The sequence below is a fragment of the Lynx rufus genome, unplaced genomic scaffold (assembly GCF_022079265.1).
Source record: "Lynx rufus isolate CCGP_SWC_20201006 ecotype Redwood Valley unplaced genomic scaffold, mLynRuf1.p SCAF_55, whole genome shotgun sequence".
Classification (NCBI taxonomy): Eukaryota; Metazoa; Chordata; class Mammalia; order Carnivora; family Felidae; genus Lynx; species Lynx rufus.
The window spans coordinates 366,762-392,302 of NW_025814873.1; the positions used below are offsets into that span (position 1 = coordinate 366,762).

At 51.7% G+C, this 25,541-nt stretch overlaps 1 protein-coding gene across 3 annotated transcripts in view; it reads left to right on the forward strand.

Moving 5' to 3' along the window:
* The first annotated feature begins 7,014 nt into the window (after positions 1-7,014).
* GOLGA3 (golgin A3) overlaps positions 7,015-25,541 on the forward strand; it is a 42,587-nt gene continuing 24,060 nt past the window's right edge. For 2 of the 3 annotated variants that reach the window (XM_047101058.1, XM_047101060.1), the window contains exons 1-6: positions 7,015-7,321; positions 13,147-13,435; positions 16,509-16,787; positions 19,382-19,494; positions 23,756-24,414; positions 24,795-24,906. In XM_047101058.1, coding sequence (XP_046957014.1) covers positions 13,327-13,435; positions 16,509-16,787; positions 19,382-19,494; positions 23,756-24,414; positions 24,795-24,906 — 1,272 coding nt within the window. In that variant the 5' untranslated portion in view covers positions 7,015-7,321; positions 13,147-13,326. The remainder of the gene's footprint in view (positions 7,322-13,146; positions 13,436-16,508; positions 16,788-19,381; positions 19,495-23,755; positions 24,415-24,794; positions 24,907-25,541) is intronic. The other variant, XM_047101059.1, reaches the window with a different exon arrangement.

The window sequence follows — 25,541 nt, forward strand, 5'->3', positions numbered from 1 at the left end:
CTCACTCACATGAGCCAGGTGGCTGGAACGAGGCCTGCAGGCGTGGGGGACCCGGGGTCGGGGCCCAGGTCTGAGTACTTGGGAAAAGGGGAGAGGCATAGGATCTCTTGGATCCACCAGCCCCAAGTGACACCCTTCTGGTCACACGTTGAAGCTGTGGCTTCGTGTCTAAGTCCTGGGCCCAGCCTGCACGGGACCGCGGCCTGCCCTCCACATCAGAGGGCGACGTCTCACCACTCCCTTCTCTCCTGCAAAGTTAGAACAAAGATGTGGCTCCTTAGGGATATTCCAGCTCTGTAAGCCTAGGTTTAAGCAGAGGCTGTGACTTCACTTGGTCTATAGTGGCTCCTTGTGAAGGGGAGGGGACCTGTCACATTGGGCTGCTGGGTCCACAGTGCAGGGCTGGCTCTGCCGGAGCTTGGGCTCCTCCTTCCTAGCGAGTACAGGAGGTCGGCACAGAGCTGGCCTGCTCTGACTCGTCGGGGGAGGGGCGGGTTGGGACCAGGGCAGCTACTCTATGGGATGTTTTACAGACCTGGGTGGCTGTGTATTTATGATGTCTTTATGACTCTTGTTCGTCCACACCTTCCCACCCGCCCAACAGCAGGCTCACAGTTGGGCCGGAGCCCGGCTGCGGGTGTCCTGGCACAGTCTGCTTGGGGTGAGTGGCCAGCTGGGGGCTCCCATGTGCTTGTCTCCAGGTACTCTGGCCCCGGCCTGGAGCAGGCCCAGCTGGGTCTCTGCTGCCTGCCCCCTCCTCCTCCCACAGCCTCACTCAGCCCATCCCCAGACTTGCGTCCCTCTGGTGCCCTGGTGCCCCCGTCAGAAGAGGGGCCAGCTCTGCCCGTATCCCCGTCTGGGGTGCACCCTCCAAGGGGCAGCCTGTCCTGGCCTGCGGGTGCGAGTTGTGAGGGGAGGAGTTGGTCCTGTGGAAGCCTTACTGGGTGCAGCCAAGAGTCCAGCAGAGCTGACGGGGTCAGAGTCACGGGCCCAGATGTGACAGCAGCAGAGGGATGTTGGCAGATTGCACCCCGGGAAGCGACCAAACCAAAGAGGAGGTGGACAGGGTTGGCATGCAGCCCGCAGAGAGGAGGCCCCGAGAAGCCCAGCTCTGAACCCAGACGGCCGTGAGGGACACCAGCAGCAGGAAGCCAGCCTCCAGGCTGGAGGGAGAAAATGAATTGGGGGCTGACCGGATTTAGAAAGCTCAGCATAGATCTGGCTTCAGTGTGGCTGGATGCAGGAAACAGAACGCCACGCGGGAACCCTCGTCTCCCTCTGTTTATGGCAGCGGCTCAGACCTCAGCCTCCAGCAAGCAGAAGCGGGTGAACTTCCCCACTGGTTCAAATGGAAACCCACCCCTGACCTAATCACTGTGGGCCAGACCAGAGCCTCTCGCCCACCTGGCAGTCAGCACTCCATAGGCAGGTGGGGTGGCCTCAGGCAAGAGGAAGGGGAGCATCGAGGCTTGTCACCAGGAAGGACTGGATGCTGGACAGCAGCTCTGGGGCTTAGACCCAGCAGGCCAGACCTCAGCCTGCCCAGGCCTGTCCCTAATGGGAATCGGGCTGGGTGGGTCTCAGTTACTCCCCCTGGAGATGCCAGCTTGTTGGCGGGGGGGGGGGGGGGGGGGCACATGGAGGAGCCCAGGCACACTCGTGCTGATATTCACGGCTCCCTAAAGAATTAATTCCAAGGTCCCTGATGCACTGGAGTCCAGCCCAGTCGGGCCTGTGTCGCTCTGTCCTCTCAGGGCGTTAGCAAAAGCACAGCACAGCTAAGCCATGTGCATTCCCTTCCTGCTGTCAGCCACTGTCCCAGCTATTGAGAGGAGCATGAGGGGGACTCCATTCTGAAGGGCGGCCAGCCACACCACGAGCCACAGTGACCTACAGAAGAGCTGCCTCGCCAGCTCCCGGGAGATAATTGTTCTGGCCTCAGCAATGTCGTGAGCTAGTAACCTAAACACAGCGATTTAAAAAATCATACAAGTTTGGAATTCATAAGATATGTTAGAAACAAAGGTAATGAGCACTCAGGACTCCCCCCTTCCCAGTGGATTTCCTCTGCCTGACCATCGTGTCTCTTGTGGGTGTTTGCATCGGTGTATCTGCATGGCGTAGGTTCTCTGCAATGGTGCACATCCCTGCCCGCCTGCCCATTTGTGGACCTCATGTTGGTAGCTGGAAATTTGCCCTGTTGGGAGAGGATTCACACCGTGGAAACTGGTAAATGCTACAAATCAAGGTCATGTCATTTTTGTTAGAACACCAGCACACCGCTGCACCCAACCAGTATAACTGTGAGAACTAATATAGTTGTTTAAAGCCACTATGTTTTGGGGTGGCTTGTTACACAGCAAAGAATAACAATCTCGTGGCCCAGGAAGGCCTGGCACTGGGTGGCCCCGCCCCACCCCCAGAAAATCTCCCCTTCTGTCCACCCCACCTACAGGGCCTTCCTATACCCGGACCCTCTAAGAGGGACCCTGGCTGCAGAGCACAGACGGTGACCTCTTCCCATCCCTCAGTTCAGACGCACTTCTCAGAGGGTGCTCCCTGGACACCCCACCGCACGCAGCCCTCTGGCCGGCCGTTCTGGTGTTAGCCTGCTGGGTGTCCTTCCTGGTGCCTGCATTACCGAAAAGTAAACGTTTGCTTACTGTCTGTCTCCCCCTCCGAGAGTCCAGGGCAGGGATCTTCCCGTCTTTTTCACTGTTGTATGCTTGGCCAAAACATGTGACGTGGGCAAGCATCTCATGGCTGCCGGCTGCCTGGTAGACCGGTGGTTGAGTGCACGGACAGAGACAAAGACGTCACTTTACTGGGCATCTTCCCTGAGGCACGGGGGACGCTCCTTACTGTCTCTCTGTTAAGCCTTGTGTGTGCACTTCTCATTTTTTCTCATGTGTTTGTCTTCTTCTGAAGACGGTGAGCTTGAAACCCACCAGTGTCTTCCCACTTCTCTGGCAGACCCTATGCAGCTTGCTCCCTCAGCCCCATCACAGACCCCCTCCCACTCTGGATGCGCTGATTCTTCTCCGGGGAAAGCTCTTCTCCAGACCCTTCCATGCCTGCCTCCTTGTCATGCAAGTTCAGCTCAACTATGACTTCCTCAAAGAAACCTTGGAACATGCGGCTCTCCTTGCTGTTCCCTCGCCTGAAATACTTCCCACGGTGACCTGCGTGTCTCCTTACTTCATTCATGTGTTTGCTCAAACTCATCTGGGGGCCTTCCTAAACCATCCGTCTAGAAATAGCATGCCTCCACACTGTTCCTTCACCTCGCCCTTTTCTGAACTCCTCACTTCCTGTCTTGTATTTCTGTTGTCCGGTTCTCTGATAGGACGTAAGTGCCTGTGAGAGCGGGGATTGTGTACAGTGTCTAGAATAGCGCTTGGAATACAGTAGGCCACTTATTAAGTGAATGAATGAATGAATGACGTGATTAAATGGCAGCCCCTCCCACTGACACACACCGTTTCCTTTACAGGAATTATGCTCTGAAGGGCTGGTCCTCCCCACACAAATAAAGCTGGGCTGGAGCAGGGATCCTGTCTCTCCTCCCCAGCTAACCCCCACACTTAGAACATTGACCAGCACACTCAAGGCACTAGACTGTATCCATCGGCGGCTGGATAACAAAATATGGTATACCCAGACAGTCCAATAGTATTCATCCGTAAAAAGGAGCAAAGCTCTGATACATGCTGAAACATGAATGAACCTCAAAACCTTATGCTAAGTAAAAGAGAAGGCAGTCACAAAAGTCACATATCGTGCGATTCTTTTTATCTCAAATGCTCAGAATAGGCCAATCCATAGAGACAGAAAGTAGTTAGTGGTTGTCAGGGAAAGGAGGATTGGGGGGGAGGGGACTGCATGTATATGACTAGCGGGATCTTTGGGGGTCATGGAAATGTTTTATAACTGCATTGCAGTAAATTCAGTTTTATTTAAAATTTAATAGGGGCACCGGGGTGGCTCAGTCGGTTGAGCGTGCAGCTTTGGCTCAGGTCATGATCTCATGGTTTGTGAGTTCGAGCCCTGCATCGGGCTCTGTGCTGACAGCTCAGAGCCTGGAGCCTGTTTCAGATTCTGTGTCTCCCTCTCTCTCTGCTCCTCCCCTGCTTGTGCGCTCTCTCTCTCTCTCTCTCAAAAATAAATAAACATTAAAATAAAATAAAATTTAGTAAATGTAACTGTAAACTTAAAAATTGAATTGTATACATAAAATGGGTAAATTACATTGTAAGTAAATAGTACCTTAATAAAACTTAAAATTTTTTACTTAGATTAGCATTTTTTTCCCCTGTGCAGATATGCCAGCTATATATAGGCTCATTTGTATTTACATTTCGTGTCGTTACATGTTACTTGCTGATTTGTTTCTCCAGTTTCCCCCATTGGCTGCACCTTGCATAGCTGTAGTATAATCTCAAAACCAGGAAACATGTTAGCCCAAAGTTTGTACGCCTCAGGATGCAGAACTGCTCTCACCACAAAGACCTCTCCCCTGCCTCGCTTTAGCTACCCCCACCCCCACCATTCCTTGGCAACCACTAATCTGCTTTCCATCTCTATAATCATTATCATTTCACAAATGTTATGGATGCGAAAGCATGTAATAAAGTATACTTATTTTGAGATTTTTCCCACTCAGCATGATGCCTTGGTGATTCATCTAAGTGGTTGCAATGTATCAGTCAGTAGTCCTTTTTTATTGAGGAAGAGGCCCCATGATTGGATGCACCACAGTTTAACCATTTATCCATTGTAGGATTGGTTGAATTTTGGTTGTTTCCAGTTTGAGCTTTGATTACAAATAAAACTGTGGTGAACAATAGTGAAAATAGCTTTGTCTGAGCTAAATATCCAGGGGTGCAGTTGCTGGGTCACACAATTAAGTTATAAGGAAAATTGCCAAGCTGTATTACAGAGTGTCTGTACCATTTTATAGTCCCACCAGCAATGTATAGTGTATAGTGTATAGCGTGTAGTTTCTCCACATCATTGCCAGCATTTGGTACTGCTACTATTTGTTTTAGCCACTTTGATAGATGTGTGTAGTCTTGAGGCGGTCTTAATTTGCATTTTATAATGGCTAGTGATGTTGAACATCTTTCACAAGTTTATTTACCATCTATATATCCTTGTTGGTGAAATGCCGCTTCATATATTGGCCTACCTTCTAACTGCATTTTTTTTTAAGTTTTGGGAATTCTAATATATTCTAGGTATCAGTCCTTTATCAAATACATGGTTTGCAAATATTTTTAATTATCTGTAGTTTGTTTTTTCATCCTTTTAGTGGAATTTTTCTCAACACAAATGTTTTTAATTTGGGTGAAATTCAATTTATTCTTTTTGTTCTTTTGTGGATTGTGCTTTCATGGTATCATGTCTAAGAACTCTTCACCAAGCCCTTAGTCCTGAAGTTTTTCTTGTTTTCTTATAAAAGTTTTATAGTTTCACACATTTCTGCACGTAAGTCCATGATCATTTTGAGTTAAATTTTGCATTTGCAGATGACATGATGGTCTATGTAGAAGATTCCAAGGAATTTATAGAAAAAAAAAAAAAAAACCTCCTAGAACTAAAAAGTGAGTTCAGCAAGTTCTCAGGATACAAGATCAACACACACAGAATTTAATCACATTCTATACACTAACAATGTGCATGTGGAAACTAAACTTTAAAGCAATACCATTTACAATTACTACAAAGAAAATTAAGCACTTCGGCATAAATTTAACAAAACACATACAGGAGCTGTATGCTGAAAATTACAAAATGTTGATGGAAGATATCAGAAAAGACCTAAAAAGACAGAGAGATATACCATGTTCATGGATTGAAAGCCTCAACATAGTTCCACAGCTGGGGAACCTGGCTGGCTCAGTGGGTAGAGTGTGTGACTCTTAATCTCAGGGTTGTGATTTCAAGCCCCACATTGGGTGTGAAGCCTACTTAAAGAAGAAACATAGCAAAGATGTCAATTCTCCCCAAATTGATCTGTAATTTCAATGCATTTCCTATCAAAATCCCAAGATGGATTTTTATAGACATAGACAAGTTTATACTAAAATTTATGTGGAAGGGTATGATTTCCCAAATACCTAGAACAAACCATGAAAAAGAGCAAATCAGAAGGATTCCCCTATCCAGTATCAGGGCTTGCTGTAAGACTAATGGTGGAGACCGTCATGTAGGCAGAGGGATCAACAGAGATCAACGGAAAAGAGCAGAGAACCCAGAAACACCCACAAAAGCAGCTAATTGATTTTTGACAAGTGTGCAAAAGCAAGTTTTTAAAAAAAATATTTTTGAGAGAGAGACAGAGTGCAAGCAGTGGAGGGGCAGAGAGAGAGGGAGACACAGAATCTGAAACAGGCTCCAGGCTCTAAGCTGTCCCACAGAACTGGATGCAGGGCTCAAACCCATGAACCATGAGATCATGACCTGAGCGGAAGCCTGACACTTAACGGACTGAGCCACCCAGGCATCCCTGCAAAAGCAAGTTAATGGAAGAGAGAGATTTTTTTTTCTTCAACAAACGATGCTGAAACAAAGTTTTGGGTTTTTTTTTTTTCAATAAACGGTGCTGAAACAATTTTCCCAGAGGCAAAATGAATGAATGAATGAATGAATGAATGAATGAATGAATAGGAGAAAACCTTCATTTATACACCAACGATGTTTTTTTTGAACGGGTAAGACGTTGCTATGGCTCCAAAGCAGGAGTCACTTGCATTGGCACCTGAAAGACAAATGAGTACTTGCGCGTGGGAGGTGGGGGTTCGCCCTTCGTGGGCTCTGCGGAGAGCAGCCTCAGCGCCCACCCCTCCTGGCGGCTGGGCCCTTTGCTCCCTTGGGCCTCCTAGCCACGCCCCCAGCGGGGCCGGGGCGGGGTGAGGGTGACCACGCCCTCAGCCTGACAGATTGGGCGGGACAGGGCGGGGACCGGAGTCTTGGCCACGCCACTTCCGTCGGAAGTTCGTTTGTCTAGCTTCCGGTCGGAGGTTGTCTTGCAAACCCCGAACGTGTGTTTCCACAAGGGAGACAGCCCCAAACTCACTTTCTGAAACCTGCCTCGCGTCGGATGTGAGTGGGCTCGACTCCGACACTGCGGTCGGGGCAGCCCGGCCCGAGGGCAGCTGTTGGCAAGTACGGGACGGTCTGTCTTCCGGAACGGAGGCGGTGCGCACAGGCTGTTTCCGGAGGGTCCTAGCCCGTCGCTGCGCCGCGCCCCGCCCCTCGCGCGGCCACGTCTCCGTCGGAGCAGTCCGGCCGGCGGCCGCCTAGGCTTCCGCAGCGCCGGGTGAGGGTCGCGGGGAGGCGCCCGGCCCGGGAGCCCGGCCCGGGAAGGGCGCAGGAGCGCCGGGGGGCCGCGGCACGGTCGGGCAGAGGCCAGGCGGCGGGCGAGGGGTGACGGGGCCTGGGCGGCCGCGTAGGGTGACCGTGGCTCCACCTGGAGCGGCTCCGCCCCGCGTTGGTCCTGCAACTCACCGTTGGTAGCCTCGGGGCCTGGAAGCCGGCCTGTGCAGCTGTTAGCGGTACTGGCTTCGGAGATGGGCGCACAGCAAGCCGTTCGGAAGCGCTGTCTGCGCGTAACGGGGCGTGATCTAGTGGAGCTACCCACAGCTGCCCAGCAGCTGCACCAGAGTGACGGCCTCTGGCCTTTTGCAGAAGTTCTGCCAGGATGACAGACGTGACACGGGGTCGGGACATTCGTGCGGAGTTGGGTTTAGAGTCCGCGTAGCTGCTTGCCTCTCCTTCGGCCTCGATTCCATTTAGCTTCTGGGTGCCTAGAGGGGCTTCACCCTTGCAGTGATATTTCCTAGAGGAGCCGGGCCAGGCACGGTCACTAGTGTGGAGCAGGTGAACAGCTCGGCCTCATCCAACAGATAGTTGCTGAGTGTGAGTCGTGTGACAGGCACTGTTGATTGTAGGTCCTGGGACACGTGGGTGGAGTTGTGCGGGATCCCTGCCCTCCCTGAACTCACATTCTAGTGGAGCGATGGGGACAGTGAATGAAGAAGTAGTATGGGGTGTTGCTTGGCGTGGGTCTGTGGGAAGGCCCGTGGGGAGGCCAAGGCCTCTATGACCAGCAGCCAGTCATGGAAAACTGTGGGATGAGAGGTTTCAGGCAGAGTGAGCAGCAGTGTGATGACCCTGAGGGACGACGAGTGACTTTGGTAAAGAAGTAGTGTGTCAAGGGCGTAACGAAAAAGGAGGAAAGTGGCGGGGTGGAGGATGCAGTGTAGGGAGGAGCCAGATGGTGTGCGGCTTCCTGGTTCAGGGTAAGAGGTTTGGGTTCTTGACAGTGTGATTGAAAACTACTGAGACCTAGTAAACCATGTACAGGTGACTCATGCGTTTAATTTTTTTTTAATTGTTCCTTTATTGCCAGCATAACCCTTTCCTGGAGAAGTAGCTTTCAGTTAACATACCTCGAATGGCAAGAAAAGAAAAGAAAACTCATCTGACATTACTCAGATTCAAAAGTAGCTTTTTTTTTTTCTTTTCTTTCTTTCTTTTTTTTTTTTTTGGCCAGTTGCCTTTAGCAGTGTGCATTCCTAAGTGAGGATATCTTCTAATTGACTTTACTATCAATTTTGACGAGCAACAACTGAAGGGAAAATAACACATAATTACAGCTACCATTTATTGAGGGCATGGGACAGACCCTGTGCCTTGTTGCATTTAATCCTGGCAAAACTTTGTATTCTGTTTCTTTTAAATTTTTTTTTTCAACGTTTATTTATTTTTGGGACAGAGAGAGACAGAGCATGAACGGGGAAGGGGCAGAGAGAGAGGGAGACACAGAATCGGAAACAGGCTCCAGGCTCTGAGCCATCAGCCCAGAGCCCGACGCGGGGCTCGAACTCGCGGACCGCGAGATCGTGACCTGGCTGAAGTCAGACGCTTAACCGACTGCGCCACCCAGGCGCCCCTGTATTCTGTTTCTCATCATGTTCCTGATGAGGAAACTGGCTAAGAGTGGTTATGAAACATGCCCATGACCTTACAGCCGGGGGTGGAGGAGTCAGGACCGATGCTGGAGCCTGCGCTTTACGTGGCATTGCTGTACAGGGACAGAGGCCTGCCGGCTTTTCACTTTGTGTGTCAGTCCCTGTTTACTTGTGTACTTGTGGTTACTAGCGTGGCCTCAACTAGGTGCTGTCTTCTTACGGAAATCCTGTTTTATCTTTGGCCTTGCTGTTTGTTTCCAATTGCCAGTAGAAAAAATAAGGGGGGGGGTAGATGGAGCTGTTCGCGTGTGTATCGAAATCATGGGAAGTTGAAGTCCTATATGTGCCTGAGACGATTTTCTTGGCATGAAGTCCTTTGATGCAGATGGCGTGAATTTAGAGTTATGAGCATTTTGTGAAGTTGTGATAACTGTCTCTTCCCTCCAGGAAACACGGCAGAATGCAGGTAGTCAAAAATGGTAATGTGATAAAACTGATATTAAAAAAATTTTTTTTTAGTCACGAATTAGGGGGCACCTGGGTGGCTCAGTCGGTTAAGCATCCAGCTCTTAAAATGTATGTGTATGTATGTATGTATATGTGAAAAAAAGTTTTAATGTTTATTTTTTAATGCTTTTTTATTTATTTTTTGAAGGAGAGAGAGAGAGAGAGAGAGACAGAGCTTGAGCGGGGGAGGAGCAGAGAGAGAAGGAGACAGAATCCGAAGCAGACTCCAGGCTCTGAGCTGTCAGCACAGAGCCCGATGCGGGGCTCAAACTCAACAAACTGTGAGATTAGACCTGAGCCTAAGTCAGACGCTTAACCAACTGAGCCACCCAGGCACCCCCCCTATATACATATTTTAATGTTTGTTTATTTTTGAGAGGGAGACAGAGAGCAAGCAGGGAAGGGGCAGAGAGAGAGGGAGACACAGAATCCAAAGCAGACTCCAGGCTCCGAGCTGTCGGCACAGAGCCTGACGTGGAGCTCGAGGTCACCACCCTTGAGATAATGACCTGAGCTGAAGTAGCATCCGACTGCTGATCTCAGCTTAGGTCTTGACCCTGAGGTCATGCGTTTGATCCCCATGTTGGGCTCCACACTGGGCTTGAAGCCTACTTAAAGAAAAAAAATCACGAATTGGAATTCATGTTCCTAATAACCGCTTCCTTGGGATGTGCCCCTAGAAGTCTGACCCTTCTCTCTGCCCTGTTTTTGTGAGCACTGAGGTAGTGAGACCCTGACCGACCGAGTGCTGCTAAGTAAAGTATACTGGAGCCTGAGGACAGACACAGAATGCCAGCTTACTACCTACAGGGAGATGTCACTTCAGCGGAGGCTGCTCTGGGCCTTCAGTGAGTTGTGTTGTCCGGCTCCAGGAGGAGCTGCGTGTGCATGGGAGCCATGTTTATGAGTTGCCAGAACGTGTCACAGTCCCAGGGTCTCATGCTGTGGAGGGCTGCATCGTCCACCTCTGGAGCGGCGTAGGACCTCTTGGGACTCAGCAGGGTTTTTTGTTTAGCAAGAAGTTCACATAAAGGGCATTAAGTGAGTGGAGTACGTGATGGCACTGGGCTCAGACAGCCTGGCGCGTTCGTCTCCGTGTTTGCTTCATCAGTGGAACGAGCATCTCAGCAGACCTCCTCTTGCCTGGGTCCGGCATCGTCACGGCCTCAGGCCATTCTCCTCAGCAGCTGCTTGGCTGCCCCTGTGCCTTCCCTGCTCTGCTGGGCCGTGCTATGTGTCCAGCAGATGAGGGAAGTCCGGCTAGCTGCCTGCTCGGGTTCTTACCCAGGGGACATTGCTTATCTGGGGTGTGGCCACTACCTGCTGCTCTCCCAGGGGCATTCTTTGTCTCATTGGAACGGTAGCTTCCGAGGGGTTTTAGTTGGAATAGTCAGAGTTGTTCTGTATCTGAAAAGGCAGTGTTGATGCTCAGGATGCAAACACTGTATTGTTCTGGAACCACTAGCTTGGTTGCTAAGGGGTGGAACTTGGTAGGGCCAAAGATTGAAGTTACTAGCCTGTGTCGAGAGCGTCACTCGGAGTGGGGGATGTTCGAGGGGGAAGGGCCGACTGGGAGCGGTCGTTTCTGCTTCCGGGCCTCTTGCTGCGTGGAGGAGAGGCACACACACCCTTCTGCAGTGAGCTTGCACACGGGGTGTCTTGGTGGCAGAAGGGAGTGGGCCAGGCACTTTACCTGAGGCCCCGCAGGACTTCGGAGCAATGTCTAATGGTGGATGTGGAAGGGCCCTTGGGGATTTGCCTGGTGGTCAAGGGGAAGGGGCCCCCACGGCAGAGGGACCAGCTTCTGCCTGAGCAGCACCCACCTGTCATTGTTGCCCTTGCAGGCACCATCGCCCCTGCCCCCACGGGGCGGGGGCAAAGACATCGCAAAGCAAAATGCAAACATTTTCTTCTGCTAAGGGACTTGCGAGGAGGGCCAGCACATACAGCGTGCCCTGCGCAGTGACCTCTGATCCCACGTTCCACTGTATGTGTTGGTACCCATTCTTGAAGCGGCAAGCCTGTGATGAAGGGCACGGTCTGGCTGGCCTTTTGCCGACGTGCCTCGCCTTGCTTTGTGGGCGTCTTACCTAAGGATCAGCTGTCTGCAGTAGCCAGGGGAAGGCCACAGTATTTGCCATGGAGCCAGGACCCTGTGGAACAGTGATTTTTGGAGGGGCCTGTAGGATGTGCAGGGACAGGTGTGGAGCCTCCAAGAGCTCGTGTGTCTATCCCCCTGCCCTGGGAAGTCTTTGAGGATGAAAGAGGGTACTGATTACTGTAGAGACAAAAACAGCGTAGAGAACTCATTGCAGACAGGATCATCGGCCAGCCTCAGTAGCTCCCTTCATTTCTGCGATCCGGAATTTGGTTCAGTCTTCAAATATGTGCACAAACGAGCCCCGGAGCCACACTGGCAGCCAGCGCTTTTCAGTTAGCTGGTTGGTATGCATTCTATCAGTGGTCCTTTCTAGTACAACCCTCGTGCTGGTTCTACGCGTGGCGCTAGACTGACCTTTTCATCTTCTACCGCACGATTACTCAGCCATAGCATCTTTGGCCTATGGGTGCCAGACAGCAGAGCGGAACGTGTGCATTCTTAGAGCTGCTAGCCAGACACTCGTGGGTTTACACGGGGGATGCTGCCGCCACTAGTCACTCGATGCCTGGGTGTGCCAGCCTATGTAGACCACCAGTGGGTGCTTCTTCCTGGGGGACGGCAGGAGAGGACTGTGGCAGGAGAGGCACACCTGCCTTCTGCTGTTGAGTCAGCACCAGCCCCTCCGTGTGTGGGCCACTGCTCAGGCTCTTGTCTGAGATGTCTGTGTGGGATTTGTAAGCCGCAGAGGAAAGTCATGTAACTTTTTGTCCTGAAGCTTGTGAGACACAGAACAGTATGTAGGATGACGTGAAACTTACCATATAGGGAGTAAATGCCAGCATCTCTGCAGAATGGATAGTGGCTCACACCTTCCCTGCTGACGAGGAACAGGTTATGAATATCCTCAGTACACTTCAAAAATGGTAACCAGTTGCCAAACCTGGGGCAAAGTTTTACTCCCTTGAACTTAGCCTAGCAGGTTGGGCTAAAAGCTAATCCTGACAGAAACGAAGGACGAAACTGATCACCTGCCCCGAGATGCCTTCTCTGGACCCCGATTCCACGTCCTCATCTCTCTGTGCTTCCCCTGACACAGCGTAGGGTTGCCATGTTCCGTGAACTTCGCCACCATGCCAGGCCTGGGAGGGGAGCTTGCCCTGTGAGTGCTCGGGCCCACGGGTCCAGGGCAGAAGTCACTGGCCACACGTGGCTATTTAACTCAGATTTCTTAAATTTAAACAAGTAGCTTAATTCCTCAGCCTCCCAAGGCCTGTCCCTGCGAGGGGCTACACGTGGGGCTCAGGTCCGGTTACAGAGTGGCTCTGCCCTGGCGGGCCGGCATTAGCCAGCTGGTTCCCTTCAGGAACGGGCCCCGGTGTGGTGGGTCAGCACTTTACCCTCAAACCTAGCATATTGTAGGTACTCAGGAGTTATCTGTTGAATGAATAAACCTGTTTATTACATGGATGTGAATCGGGAGCCAAATGTTAGTCTTGCAATTGTTACTTCAAATCTGACAAATGAGGTTTCATGATACCTTCTTTCTCTTTTCCCTCCTGTCAGGTATCATGATGTTATTGGGTTTGATTTCAAGCCACTTATGAGACTGGACGTCTTCCCAAAATGGATGGCCTAGTGCGGGTCTTCCCAGGAGCTCCGGGCTGCTGCTAATGGCCGAGACCGAACCCGCCCGCAGCCCGCTTGCAGCCCCCGAGTATCGGTCCAGCCTGTGCCGTCCTGACCATGGACAGAGTGCCGGCCGGATCCAGCAGTGGCACCCCAGCTCGCCCCGAGGCCCTCCCAGAGCCCCCAGGGTCACTGGTGCCACCTGACCAGTGGGCTGACGCCCCGTGTAAGTCGCTGGTTACTCTGTGCTGCTGACACTTTGCCTTTAGACGGGAGGCGGCGGATCACCTTGCATTTTGGAACAAGGCTGTGGTGCTTCAGACCGTAATGAACTTTTCGTTCAGAGTTTGTTTTTACTAATCCTGTGAGCGCTTTTTCTTAGTTGATGCCAACTTTAAATCACGTGCCGGGCTTGTCAGACCTATAGCTGCCCCGCTCTCTGCTCCGGCAGACACGGCAGCACCGGTCTCCGTAAGGGTTCTGTGGTGTTACCTGCCTGGCATCTACCTTTCGGATACACAAATGGTCCGGGAGTGATCCAAGGTTATTGGATCACATTGACAGGTTAGCTCATGGGTTCTTCATTCATCAGAAGTACAGGGTGAATAATTTACTTGGTTGTGAGGCCCCTTCCTGTTTAGGGGGGTCAGTGCAATGTGTCAGTGCAAAGTTGTAGGTATTGATGTACTCATTCGCTAGGAGAAATTGCATTTTCCTCTTGCAAAATGATGTTCGGGCACCCGCTCCTTCAATAGCAGGCAAGGCTGCTAACAGCAGGGGCCCAAGACCAAGGATCCAACGGTGGGACAGACAGGAAGCTGGCTCTTAGATCCGTCACTGAGACAGTGAACCCTCGAGCAGGGCCTTATTCGATCTCGTTTCACTTTCTTCTTGTGTAAGTGGAAGATTACTGGTGCCTGCACCCTTGGGTGGTCACGAGGGCTGAAAGAAATGGTACACAGGTCCTCAGACACAGTAGGAAGTGCTAGTGACCCTTGTTTGTTATTGTTTCATCATCTTTGTTATCTATCTGCAGTTTGGCTTGTGTTTGGGAACAATGGTCTTTTTTTGGCCTTTTAGGTTTTTCTTTTTTAATGTTTGTTTATTTATTTTATTATTTTTTTTTTTAATTTTTTTTTCAACGTTTATTTATTTTTGGGACAGAGAGAGACAGAGCATGAACGGGCGAGGGGCAGAGAGAGAGGGAGACACAGAATCGGAAACAGGCTCCAGGCTCTGAGCCATCAGCCCAGAGCCCGACGCGGGGCTCGAACTCACGGACTGCGAGATCGTGACCTGAGCTGAAGTCGGACGCTTAACCGACTGTGCCACCCAGGCGCCCCTAATGTTTGTTTATTTTTGAGAGAGAGAAAGAGAACATGGGAGAGGGGCAGAGAGGGGGCACGGAGGATCCAAAGTGGGCTCTGCACTGACAGCAGAGAGCCCAACAAGGGGCTTGAACTCACAAACCAAAAGATCGTGACCTGAGCTGAAGTCGGATGCTTAACCGACTGAACCCTCCAGGTGCCCGTCTGTTAGATTTTCTTAAAAGTGCAATATAGGGGCGCCTGGGTGGCTCGGTCGGTAGGTGTCCAACCGCATCTCCGGTCATGATCTCGCAGTTCGTGAGTTCGAGCCCCGCGTCGGGCTCTGTGCTGACAGCTCAGAGCCTGGAGCCTGCTTCAGATTCTGTCTCTCCCTTGCTCTCTGCCCCTCCCCTGCTCACACTCTGTCTCTCTCTCTCAAAAATAAACATTAAAAAAAATTAAAAAATAAATAAAAGTGCAATATAATGCTTAAAAAACTATTTTGTCATATAAACAGGAAGATGTAGAGACTCTTCCAGGTCTGTAAGCCCCTCAGAATGATAATCTAGTATCTGAAATGCAGGCTCTCCTTCCCCCTCACCCAGCATGGAGCCAAAGGGTTGTTTGAGTAAGAATTGAGGTCAGGTCAGGATTGTGGTCTGGTCTCCTTACTGTTGCTTTGAGCCTGTGGTGCCCCATTTGTATTCCGTTTTTCCTCTTGGGGAGGCATGACAGTGAGTAGCTGTATTGGTTGGGCCTCACATTTCAGGTATCAGAAACCCATTTTGAATTTGCTTGGGTAAAGGGGAGTTCCCTGGATTCATACTGGGTACATCGTGGGATCCAAGTGATGTGGATCCCCATAGGGGGCTGAGGCCTTGCTGCACTTAGGTACCTTTGGAACCACACCCAGGGACCCCTGGGTCCTCCTTCCCTCCCTCCAGGCGCCATCTTGGTTCTTGACTGCCGACCGGCTCCCCCACCAGGGTGAGGGGGCAAGGAAGGTAAAAATCATTTAATTGTAAGAAGCCTTTTTTTTTTTCTTTTCTTTTGACAAGGAAATAGATTTTAGTTAGTGTATGACAAATCCACATGTAATAATGTTAGCGGTGAAACTGAGCTTGCTATGTGTGTGTATGGTCATCACTGGTTAAACTTGGGTGTTTATCTAACAACTGTTGATCAAACAGCACAGTCTCTTTGTCCTCAGATTCTGACTCTGTGCTCAGCTTTGCCATAAGTGTTCTGATCAGTTAATCTACGTCTTTACCTTAGATTTCTCGTTTTGGAGGATACACTTATGCTTTGAAATGACTTTGGAATTATTCCTTTGTAAATGTGAGGCGTGACTGATCAGCCCTGTGTCACCAGCATCTGTTAGAAACATTATCAGCTGTGTTTTCAGCATTTATTTTCCTTTGCTGTTTTTTAAAAGCAGACTTCCATAAGATTTCTCATTGGTCTTGTTTAAAAAAATTTTTTTCAAGTTTATTTATTTATTTGGAGAGAGAGAGAGAGAGAACGAGTGGGTAGGGGAGGGGCAGAGAAAGAGGGGGAGACACAGAATCCGAAGCAGGCTCCAGGCTCCGAGCTGTCAGCACAGAGCCCGACATGGGGCTCAAACCCACAAACCGTGGGATCGTAACCTGAGCCAAAGTCGGATGGTTAACCGACTGAGCCCCCCAGGCATCCCTCATTGTTTAAATGAGAAGGAAGATTACTACTTCAATTCCACAAGCACTGGGCGGAGGGTGAGGGTGGTCCCCGGATGAGGGTGTCTGGCCCTGGCAGGCGAGCAGCTGTCCGATCCCCACACCCACGTGAGGAGAGCCCGGCCTGCTCTGCCGCCAGAGCGAACAGTCTCCGAGGACATTGGAGATGGCTCGTGCTCGCACGTCTAGAGTCTCTCCTGTCCTGTCTTCTCCGCACGTCTGAAATGCAGCCGCCTCTCGTGGTTGACACTGTGATGGCTTAGCACGCTCTCTCTTGCAGGTGCCAGTGTCGAGGCCCATAGAGCTGCAGACGGAGGGCGAGGCCTGGATGGACCTGGCAAGGGGGACACCTGTCAGAACGGGCCGACGCCACTCTTCCCAGACCCTGCATCGCCTCTTGGTCCCGCCACGAGCCCACTGGGTCCCGAGGCCTCTGCAGGTGTGGCTGATTTCCATCACAACCTAAGGAAGTCTCAGGGGACTGGTGCTGAGGGCAGTGTTAGAAAAGAAGCTTTGCAGTCCCTCAGACTCAGTCTTCCTATGCAAGAAACACAACTGTGTAAGCATCCGTTCCCGCCGGCTCCTCCCTGCCCTCCCCTTCCTCCTGCGGCGCCCCCGTCGCTCCCCACCCTCCAGACACGCTCGCTGCTCGTCCCCCTGTCTTCACCGGTCTGTCGCTGTGGTGGGTTGTGCGTGTTGCGTGCAGCTCCACTTTGGAGAGAAGCGGCGTTCCCCCGTGGTCACGCTGAGGGTGCGGCTCGGGGTCTGGGCTCGAGGGACTGTGCGCGGCGTGTCTTGCGCTGGACGGTGAGCAGGCAGTCAGTGGGGAATTAAACTTCAAAATCTTTCTTCTAGGAATCATTTTAATGAGCGCTTACCCCTGGGGACCCAGGGGCAAACGGGTCACAAACTGGCAGACTGTGAACCCTAGAAACGTCCAGGCCTCTTTCCAACGCGTTTTTCCTCCACGGACATACATAATTTTACATAAAGGGATCGTACCACACACGCTGTTTTTCCTCTCCTTGCCCTTCAGTACCTCGTTCCCTCCCCTCCAAGTAAGCCACATTCTCACATGACCCTTCACGGGCCTCTAAACAGCCAGGTTTCGGGTGTTTTTGGTCATCGTTTTTTACAAAGGGAGTCAATTGTAGCAAGCATCCTGTGTTTTCCGTAGTGCTATGTGGAGGTCGCCCCAGGTTGTCTGATGCAACTCCACGTTCTTGCTTTTGAGGCTGGTCGGGGCCCCGTGCGTGGCCGGGTGGGTGTCCACTTCTGTTCGTCGGCCGGAACCCCTGGCACTGGCGAGAGCGCCCTGGCGCCCGTGGGCACGGTGTCGCCGCTTTAGTTTCTGTAGGCTCTGTCCCAGGAGTGCAATTCCCGGTCAGAGGTGGGGGCATCTTTACCTCCGTCGTGCGGAGGCCCGTGGCCGCTGACGACCGTGAGATGACGTGGCCCCCCCTGCACGCACAGGCCCTACTGTCACTCTCGCCACCGGCTGGGCGGCTGTGCCCGGAGGCGCTGTGCTCCTTACGCTTCCCTGGTCACTCGGGCACTCTTCACCTGCTGGCCATTCGGTCGTTTCTCTGAATTGTCTGCTGATTTGTTTGGCCCATTTTTCTTTTGGATTGTTTGCCCTTTTCTCCACAGGCGTTATTCTGCTAGGGCTGTGGCGTCTTTATAAAAATTCTGTACATTTAGGGCAGGCGCCTGGCTGACTCGGTCTGCAAAGTGTGCAGCTCTTGATCTTGGGGTTGTGAGTTCCAGCCCCACGTTGGGCATAGAGCTTACTTAAAATAAATTTTAACTGTCAGCACTAAAGTCCAGAGATGCCATATACAAGTGTGGATTCTTGACCGTAGGGATTTGTGAGCCCTAATGCCAGGTGCTCACTTGGTGAGTGTGTACCCGACCCTCAGTCTGCTGACTTGGGGGCTCCCTGCTTGAGGCCATAGACACCTAGGGTTTTCCCACATGGACCCCTGAGCCTTGTGAAAACTACCAGATCTTTTCGGTGATAAGCACACACATTAGTGGTAACTCGATGAGTTCCTAGCGATGTTCTTGGCCTGTGCTCAGGTCTGAGGGATTATGTAAGACAACGGCTGCTGATCTCCTCAGGGTCCGCATCTGAAGATGATGCGGTCTATAAAAGTGGTTAAATCGTGACATTTTCCTGCTCTCATCAGCACGGCAGCCGACCCTGCCTGTGCGCGTGGCAGCGTGCTGTGTACACGTCTACACGTCTGCTGTGTGTGAAAGAACCCTGGGGCCGTTGTGCCTTTTGCTTGCTAGTCAGCCCTTTTATTACCCAAAATAAAAGATTGGGGTTTTGAGATATCTTAAAATCTGTTGTTGGCCCCAAAAGTTGTCATTTCCCCTTCTGTCCTCGAGCATGGCCCCTGCCCTGGAGCCGCCTCTGTCGGGAAACTGAGGTAACCAGCCCCAGGCCTCACGGGGACACCTGCGTGGCCTTCACTTTCAGGTGAGTCCCGAATGCGTCCCTGTGACCGTGCTTTTCCCTAGTGAGTAACCTCGGAGTACTGCTTGTGTGAGAGCCTTCTGATTTTGCAAAACTGTACGGTAACATGACTCGCTGTAGGGGTTTAGACAAGCTGTGGGTCAGATTGTGTCCCTAGATGTAACCATGTGAAGAAGGCATGTCTGGTGACCGTGGCCACATGCCAGGGTGGCTCATGTCCCCTGTCCCTGGGCCCCGCTCCATCGGCACTGCTCTCCGTGTGCGCCTATGTGAAGTCACAAGCGTGGTTGGAGCCAAGTGGGAGCTGAGGGTCCCTGAACCTCAGAACATAGGCTCTGGCACCGACTTCAGATTTACTTATCTTGTTACTACAAGTCCACGGGTGACCTGTGTCTATTTTCCCAAACTCGACGCCTCTAGGGAACTGTGAGCACAGACCCTGTGCTCGACCGGTGAGTCTTTGACCGGGCACGTCTGGTCTGTGGTCGGTGTCTGAAGCTCACAATTGTCTCCATCTGGAAATAGCTCTTTCAAACTGGACGGCTGTGTGTTGTTTGGAGCTAAATCATATTTAATTGGTAGTTGAATGGGAACAGCCAAGCCACTGTTCTGGTTTGTCCTCTGTGCCCTCATGCGTCACGAGTCACTAAGTGGTCATTCCTCCACGGCAGGTTCAACAGAGGCTTCCCTGCCCCTGGAGAAGGAGGAGCAGGTCCGACTTCAGGCTCGGAGACGGCTCGAAGAACAGCTCAAACAGTACAGGGTGAAGCGCCAGCAGGAAAGAGTGAGTCTCCTTGTGTGTGTGTGTGTGTGTGTGTGTGTGTGTGTGTGTGAGAGAGAGAGAGAGAGAGAGAGAGAGAGAGCATGAGCGGGGGAGGAGCAGAGGGAGACAGAGAATCCTAAGCAGGCTCTGTGCCCAGCACAGAGCCCGACGCGGGGCTCTATCCCACGACCCTGGGATCATGACCTGAGCTTAAATCCAGAGTCGGATGCCCAACTGACTGAGCCACCCAGGCGCCCCAAGTCTTCCCGTCTTGAACAAGCTCATGGAAAACTTCATGTGTGAAAAACAGTAATTAGATGTAGTTTCTAGGATCTGTCATTTATTTCTCTGTGCTGGGATGGCCTTCTGTGCTTCTCTGGAAAGATCATTTCTGTCTGCAGTTCCCACCCTTAGGGGAGACTGTGGCTCCTGCCACATATGGCCCTTCCTCCCTTGGAACAAGCATATTTTTTTCCTATATCTGCCATTTGAAAAGCAGAGACCGCAAGTACTCAAGTATAATTATTCTTTCTACTTGAGCAGCCAGTCCTAGGTTTCAGCTGTGTATTTGATGAGTGACGTAGTTTCTGCTGACCTTTGGTGTTAGAAGACGTGCTGTGTCATGCGTATTCGATAAGTACATCGTATGGTACACTAAGGTCGGTTTATTCACACGTAAGACTTGTTGGTGTGGTAATGAAAACAGTCTTTTTAGTCCTATCAAGTGACTCCAGGCAGGTGGGTTTGAATGTTCATTTCATACTTTGTCCAACTTTTCTGTGGACTTGAGAGTTTCAAATGAAAGGAATTCAAAATTAAAATGAAACTAACTTTTGTAAATGCTTTAGGTGGATGGTTTAGTGGTGACACATCCCCCTCAGGCTGTTTTCCCATGAGGGAACTGTGACCTTGTGGGTGTCACTGCTCCAGAGCCAATGTGAATGGGTTAGAGGAGCCGGCACCAGACTCTTTTGCCTGGTCAGGGGCTTCCAGAGGTCCGTCCACACGGCCCACCACAAGTTAGCGGTAAGAGTGGTTAATAATCACTATCACTACATGCCCGGCAGTGTGTACTGTTCCCTACAGAAGAGGAGCCTGAGGCTTGGATAGTAAGGAGCCGGTCAGGGGTCACTCAGTGGTGAAGAGGAGAGTCCGGGTGTAGACCAGACAACATCTGTGGGCCAGGGCCCGTCTACACTCTCCCTCCCAGGACCCCTCCACACTGTCTCCCCGGGCTTGTCTGCACTCTCTCTCCTGGGACCCAGCCACACTCTTCCTCCTGGGACCATCCACACTCTCCCTCCTAGGACCCATCCACACTGTCTCCCAGAGCCCATCCACACTCCCCTTCTCAAGGTCCTGTCCACACTCTATCTTCTAGAGGCCTGTGTGGTTTCATGCAACATTAGGTGATTAATATGTCAGGAGTTCAGTGTAGGATTCTAAATGTGAAATTTAGCATCACTAAAATTACTTAAAAAATTACATAATATACACATAACACGGGTGGTTTAAAAGTTTTTTTTTTTTTTTTGAGAGACACACACACACACACACACACACACACACACACGAGTGAAGGGGGAGGGGCAGAGAGGGAGAGAGAGACTCCCAAGCAGGCTCCAGGCTCTGAGCTGTCAGCACAGAGCCCAACATGCGGTTTGAGCCACAAACTGTGAGATCATGACCTGAGCCGAAACCAAGGATCAGATGGGTGAACCGGCTGAGCCACCCAGGTGCCTCATAACTGGTGGTTTAAATGGAAGGATACTTTTGGGGGCTTCTGGCTGGCTCAGTCAGAAGAGCACGTGATTCTTGATCTCAGGGTCATGAGTTTGAGTCCCATGTTGGGTGTAGAGATTACTTAAATAAGTAATAACTTTACACGGAAGGATACTTTCTTAGCCCTCAGTAACATACCCGCTCTCAAGGTGATGGAAACAGGCATTGTGTCTGTCACGTGTTGGTCTGACCAAGTTATGATCCCTGCTTGCTCAGAAGCGAGGAAGGCAGGGTGTCTGCAAGATGCTGGGGCAGGGCCAGCTGGGGCAGAATGCAGCCTGGGGAGGCACGGTCCGGTGTGAGGACCGGAGTCTCAGTCAGTCCCCACGGCCTGGCGCCACACGGCTGTCACCGAAGCTTGGAGCTGAAGGTCTGGCCGCACTGGGGTCCGCGGCTGCCCGTGTGAGTGCAGAGGCCCGTGTGTGCGGCGTGTGACGTGCTCACGACCAGTCAGCACCACCTGTCTGCGTATCCATGACTGCAGGAGAGGTGTTTTGAGGTTGGTTCAGACTGGGAGAATCTGCCAGACCTCATCATGGGTTATGGGGGTAGGTCCACGTGAAGGGGCCTAGGATCACCTCAGTAGCTGCTGAAGAGGTGTTTGTGAAAAGTCAAAATACGCAAAACAAGTGAACAAAAACTCCTGAAGGAGAAACAGAAGGGTATTTCTTTAGGAATATTTCGTTTATGTGAGGAATGTAGTTGAGACGTCATCCTCACATGGCGTAGATGATGAGAAGTTCTCCATGCTGCCTTCCTCCCTGTGTCCTGAGTGCAGAGGGGGGACCGCCTCACCCTATGCTGTAGTCTACCCGCATTTCCTTAACCAAGCTCGTGGTCAGCATTCCGGTTGTTGCTACATTTTTGAAATTGCAAACAATGCCGCAGTGAACATTTTGCATCTTGGTATATTCTTGTGGGCAAATCGTTGACTTTCACATTATTGGGAAGAGGCTTTATGTATTTGTTAGTTGGATATTCAGTGTGCTCTGGATAGGCTGGACTGGTTTATACCCCCGTTAGCAGGGATGAGACTGCGAGTGTTGGCCATCCTTGGCAACGTTAAAACAACAAACACTGAGCTTTTGTCCTCTGACAGGTGAAAACAACAGTACCTCCTGTCAGGGAGCACCTTTTACGTGTTAGTTGTTTGCGTGTCTGTGTCAGTCTTTGTTCATTTTTCTTTTTTTTTTTTTTAAAGTTTATTTATTTTTGAGAGAGTGAGAAAGCATGGGTGGGGGAGGGGTAGAGAGAGAGAGGAGTGAGAGAGAGTCCCAAGCAGGCTCCACATTGCCAGCACAGAGCCCGACACGGGCTCGAGCCCATGAGCTGTGAGATTAAGACCTGAGCTGAGGTTGTATGCTTCACCGACTGAGCCACCAGGCACCCCGTCTTTTTTTAGCTATTTTTGCTCACTAGTTGGTATTCTTCTCGTCACATCCCAGGATCATTTTGAGATGGTTCCCTTTCTCCTCCTTGACCCCCTGCCCTGTTGGAATAGCACTGACTTTGTGGAGTAAACCTAGGATTGGCTATGTCTCTAAGAGAAAGTCATTTTGAAATAGCATCAAGGAACACTATCTTCTGTCATCCATTGTCTCATTTAAAGCCGTTAGGGAAGTTCTAGCTGATGTAATAATGTAAGAAAAAGAAATAAGAGATATAAATATTGAAAAAGAGGAGAAATGTTATTTGCAGGTATTGATAATGCCTTGGAAAACTCTAGAGAATCAAGTGAAAAAAATTATAATATATTAAAATATTATAAAATAAGGGCACCTGGGTGGCTCAGTAGGTTGAGCATCTGACTTCGGCTCAGGTCATGATCTCACAGTTGGTGAGTTCGAGCCCCGTGTCGGGATCTGTGCTGACAGCGTGAAGCCCCCTTCGGATCCTCTGTCCCCCCCATCTCTCTCTCTGCCTCTCCCCTGCTTGTGTGTGCGTGCTTTCTCTCTCTCTCTCTCTCTCTCCTTCTCTCTCTCTCTCTCAAAAATAAAATAAACCTTAAAATGCATTTTAAATTATTAAAATAATGAGGGTTCAGAAAATCGTCAGTTTAAAATACAAGTATAAAAAATCAATAGTTAGCCTAATATGGCTAGTTATAAAATTAGTGGGAAAAGAGAATATTTACGGCAACAGCATGATAAACTATCTAAGAATTACATTAAAATGGCAATGGTTTGGAATCTCAGGCAGTCCGGCGCGAGCAGGTGTGCCCCTGAGTGATCGTACATCTCAGGTGGCTGTGACCCAGCAGGGCCGCTCTGGATCTGGACGTGGTTGAGCCTGTCGAGAAGAGTGCATGCGCAGGGCTGACGGGACAGCTTTGTGAGGCCCTGACTGCCGGACACGTGGGGATGCTGCGCGCTCCTGGTCATGCGGGGCGTGTGCCCGGGGCTGGCACAGGGAGGGTGGCCGGTGCAGCCTTTTGGGCCGCGAGGTTTGAACGCTGCTGTCACTCGTAGACGTGATTTCTGTACTTTGGTTTCCTCCCCAGTGCAGTCAGCCTGCGGCCAGAGCACGACTGTCCAGCACGCTCGACCCGGAGCTCATGCTGAACCCGGAGGCCCTGCCCCGTGCCAGCCCGGTGGCTCTGACAAAGGAGTACTCCTTCCTGCGCACCAGTGTCCCCCGAGGGCCGAAGGTGGGCAGCCTGGGGCTCCTGGCGCATCCCAAGGGGAAAAGAAGTTCCAAACCAAGCAAAATCCGGTCTCTGGCTGATTACAAAACTGAAGACTCCAGTGCCGGGAGCTGTGGTGGGAACGCTCCGGCCGCAGACGCTGCCGGGGGCGCCCTGAAGCAGAGCCGGAGCAGCGTGACATCAGTAGTGTCCGAGGTCAGCCCGTGTCCTGAGGCCGAGGACCACCTGGAGAACGCGTCCCTGACGGGCGACAACACGTCCGAGGCTGACGGGAACGAGAGCGATAGTTCCTCCCTCAGCAGCGTGTCTACCCGTGGGACGCGCGGGCTTCTGGTGGACCCCGTGGGCACTCGCGACGCTTCCTATGTGGTCAACGGCCAGGAGATCGCCGCCGCTGCCCTGGGCCAGTTCCCCTCCATCACGGATGTCCTCCAGGCTGCGGCGGCCGAGCACCAGGACCAGGGACGGGAGGTCAACGGGGAGACGCGGAGCCGGACAGACAGCATCTGCAGCAGGTGGGTGCTCCCTCCACCGCCAGAGCCGACCGGCGGTGCTGGGTTTCTCCTCGTCACGTCCTGAGTGTGTAACGTTTCTGTCTACACAACTCTGTCGTTCTGTAAGACATGGGAGCAGGTCAGGAACCGCGTCCAGTGTTAAGGGATGCTGTTTCCAGTATTTACGTAGACTCATGTCTAAAGCTGCATGGATACTCCCCTGGGCTGACCAGCCCCCCGGAGGGTTTCTTGGGAGCGTTTGTAAGAGCGTTAGTGGTCCACTGAAACCTTCTAACTCTATTTGTAATGTGGCGGGGACTGGAGCGGCGGTGTGGGGAGCCCAGAGACTCTGGATGCGTGAGGAGAGCTGGCGCCTGATGCTCTGTGCCTTTGTCCCCCAGCGTGTCCCTGGAAAGCTCCGCTGCGGAGACCCACGATGCAGTGCTGCAGGCCCTGAAAGACAAGATGAGACTCGAGGGTCAGCTGGAGGCGTTGTCTTTAGAGGCCAGTCAGGTAACGGACGCTGGAGGCCGGGAAGGCGCCACGGCTTCGGGGCGCGTGTGCGCGGCCTGCGGGCTGGGTGCTCAGTCCTCTGTGTCCTCACCCTTTGTCCGCCTGCGTGGCTCGGTGTCTCCCTGTATGTCGGTCCTGACTCTGGGATGCGGGCCCGACGGTCCCGTCGGCGGGTCTCACCGTAAAAGACACTGGTAAAAGTGTCATCTTTGCCCCTTTAACACTTTCTGCTGCGGGTTCTGCCTTTTCTGATGTGAGCTTTGCTGTATCTGTTCAGTCTACTCCTGAAAACCATTTCTGCCCCTTAATTTTCAGTTTTCCTTGGCAAGTGGGGTAAATCTGTTGAGTTGAATTCAGCTGTGTCCATTTGGTGTGGGGAGCAGGGGACACACAGGCACAGAGGCAGTGTCGCGGCAGCATGGGTGTCCTTCAGGAGCGCGTCCCAGCACAGGGTGTGGGGCAGCGGCTCGTGGCGGGAATAGCTTCCTCTCGAGCCTGGTGTGGTTTGTTGAATGCGTGGTCCAGGGACGCAGACCGACCCCTCTGTGCACGTAAACCTGGCGGTGGTTGCTGCGATTTCAAGGTGAATTGTGGTGGCTCATGGTTGTCACTGTCCCTGTAGAACCTCATCCAGC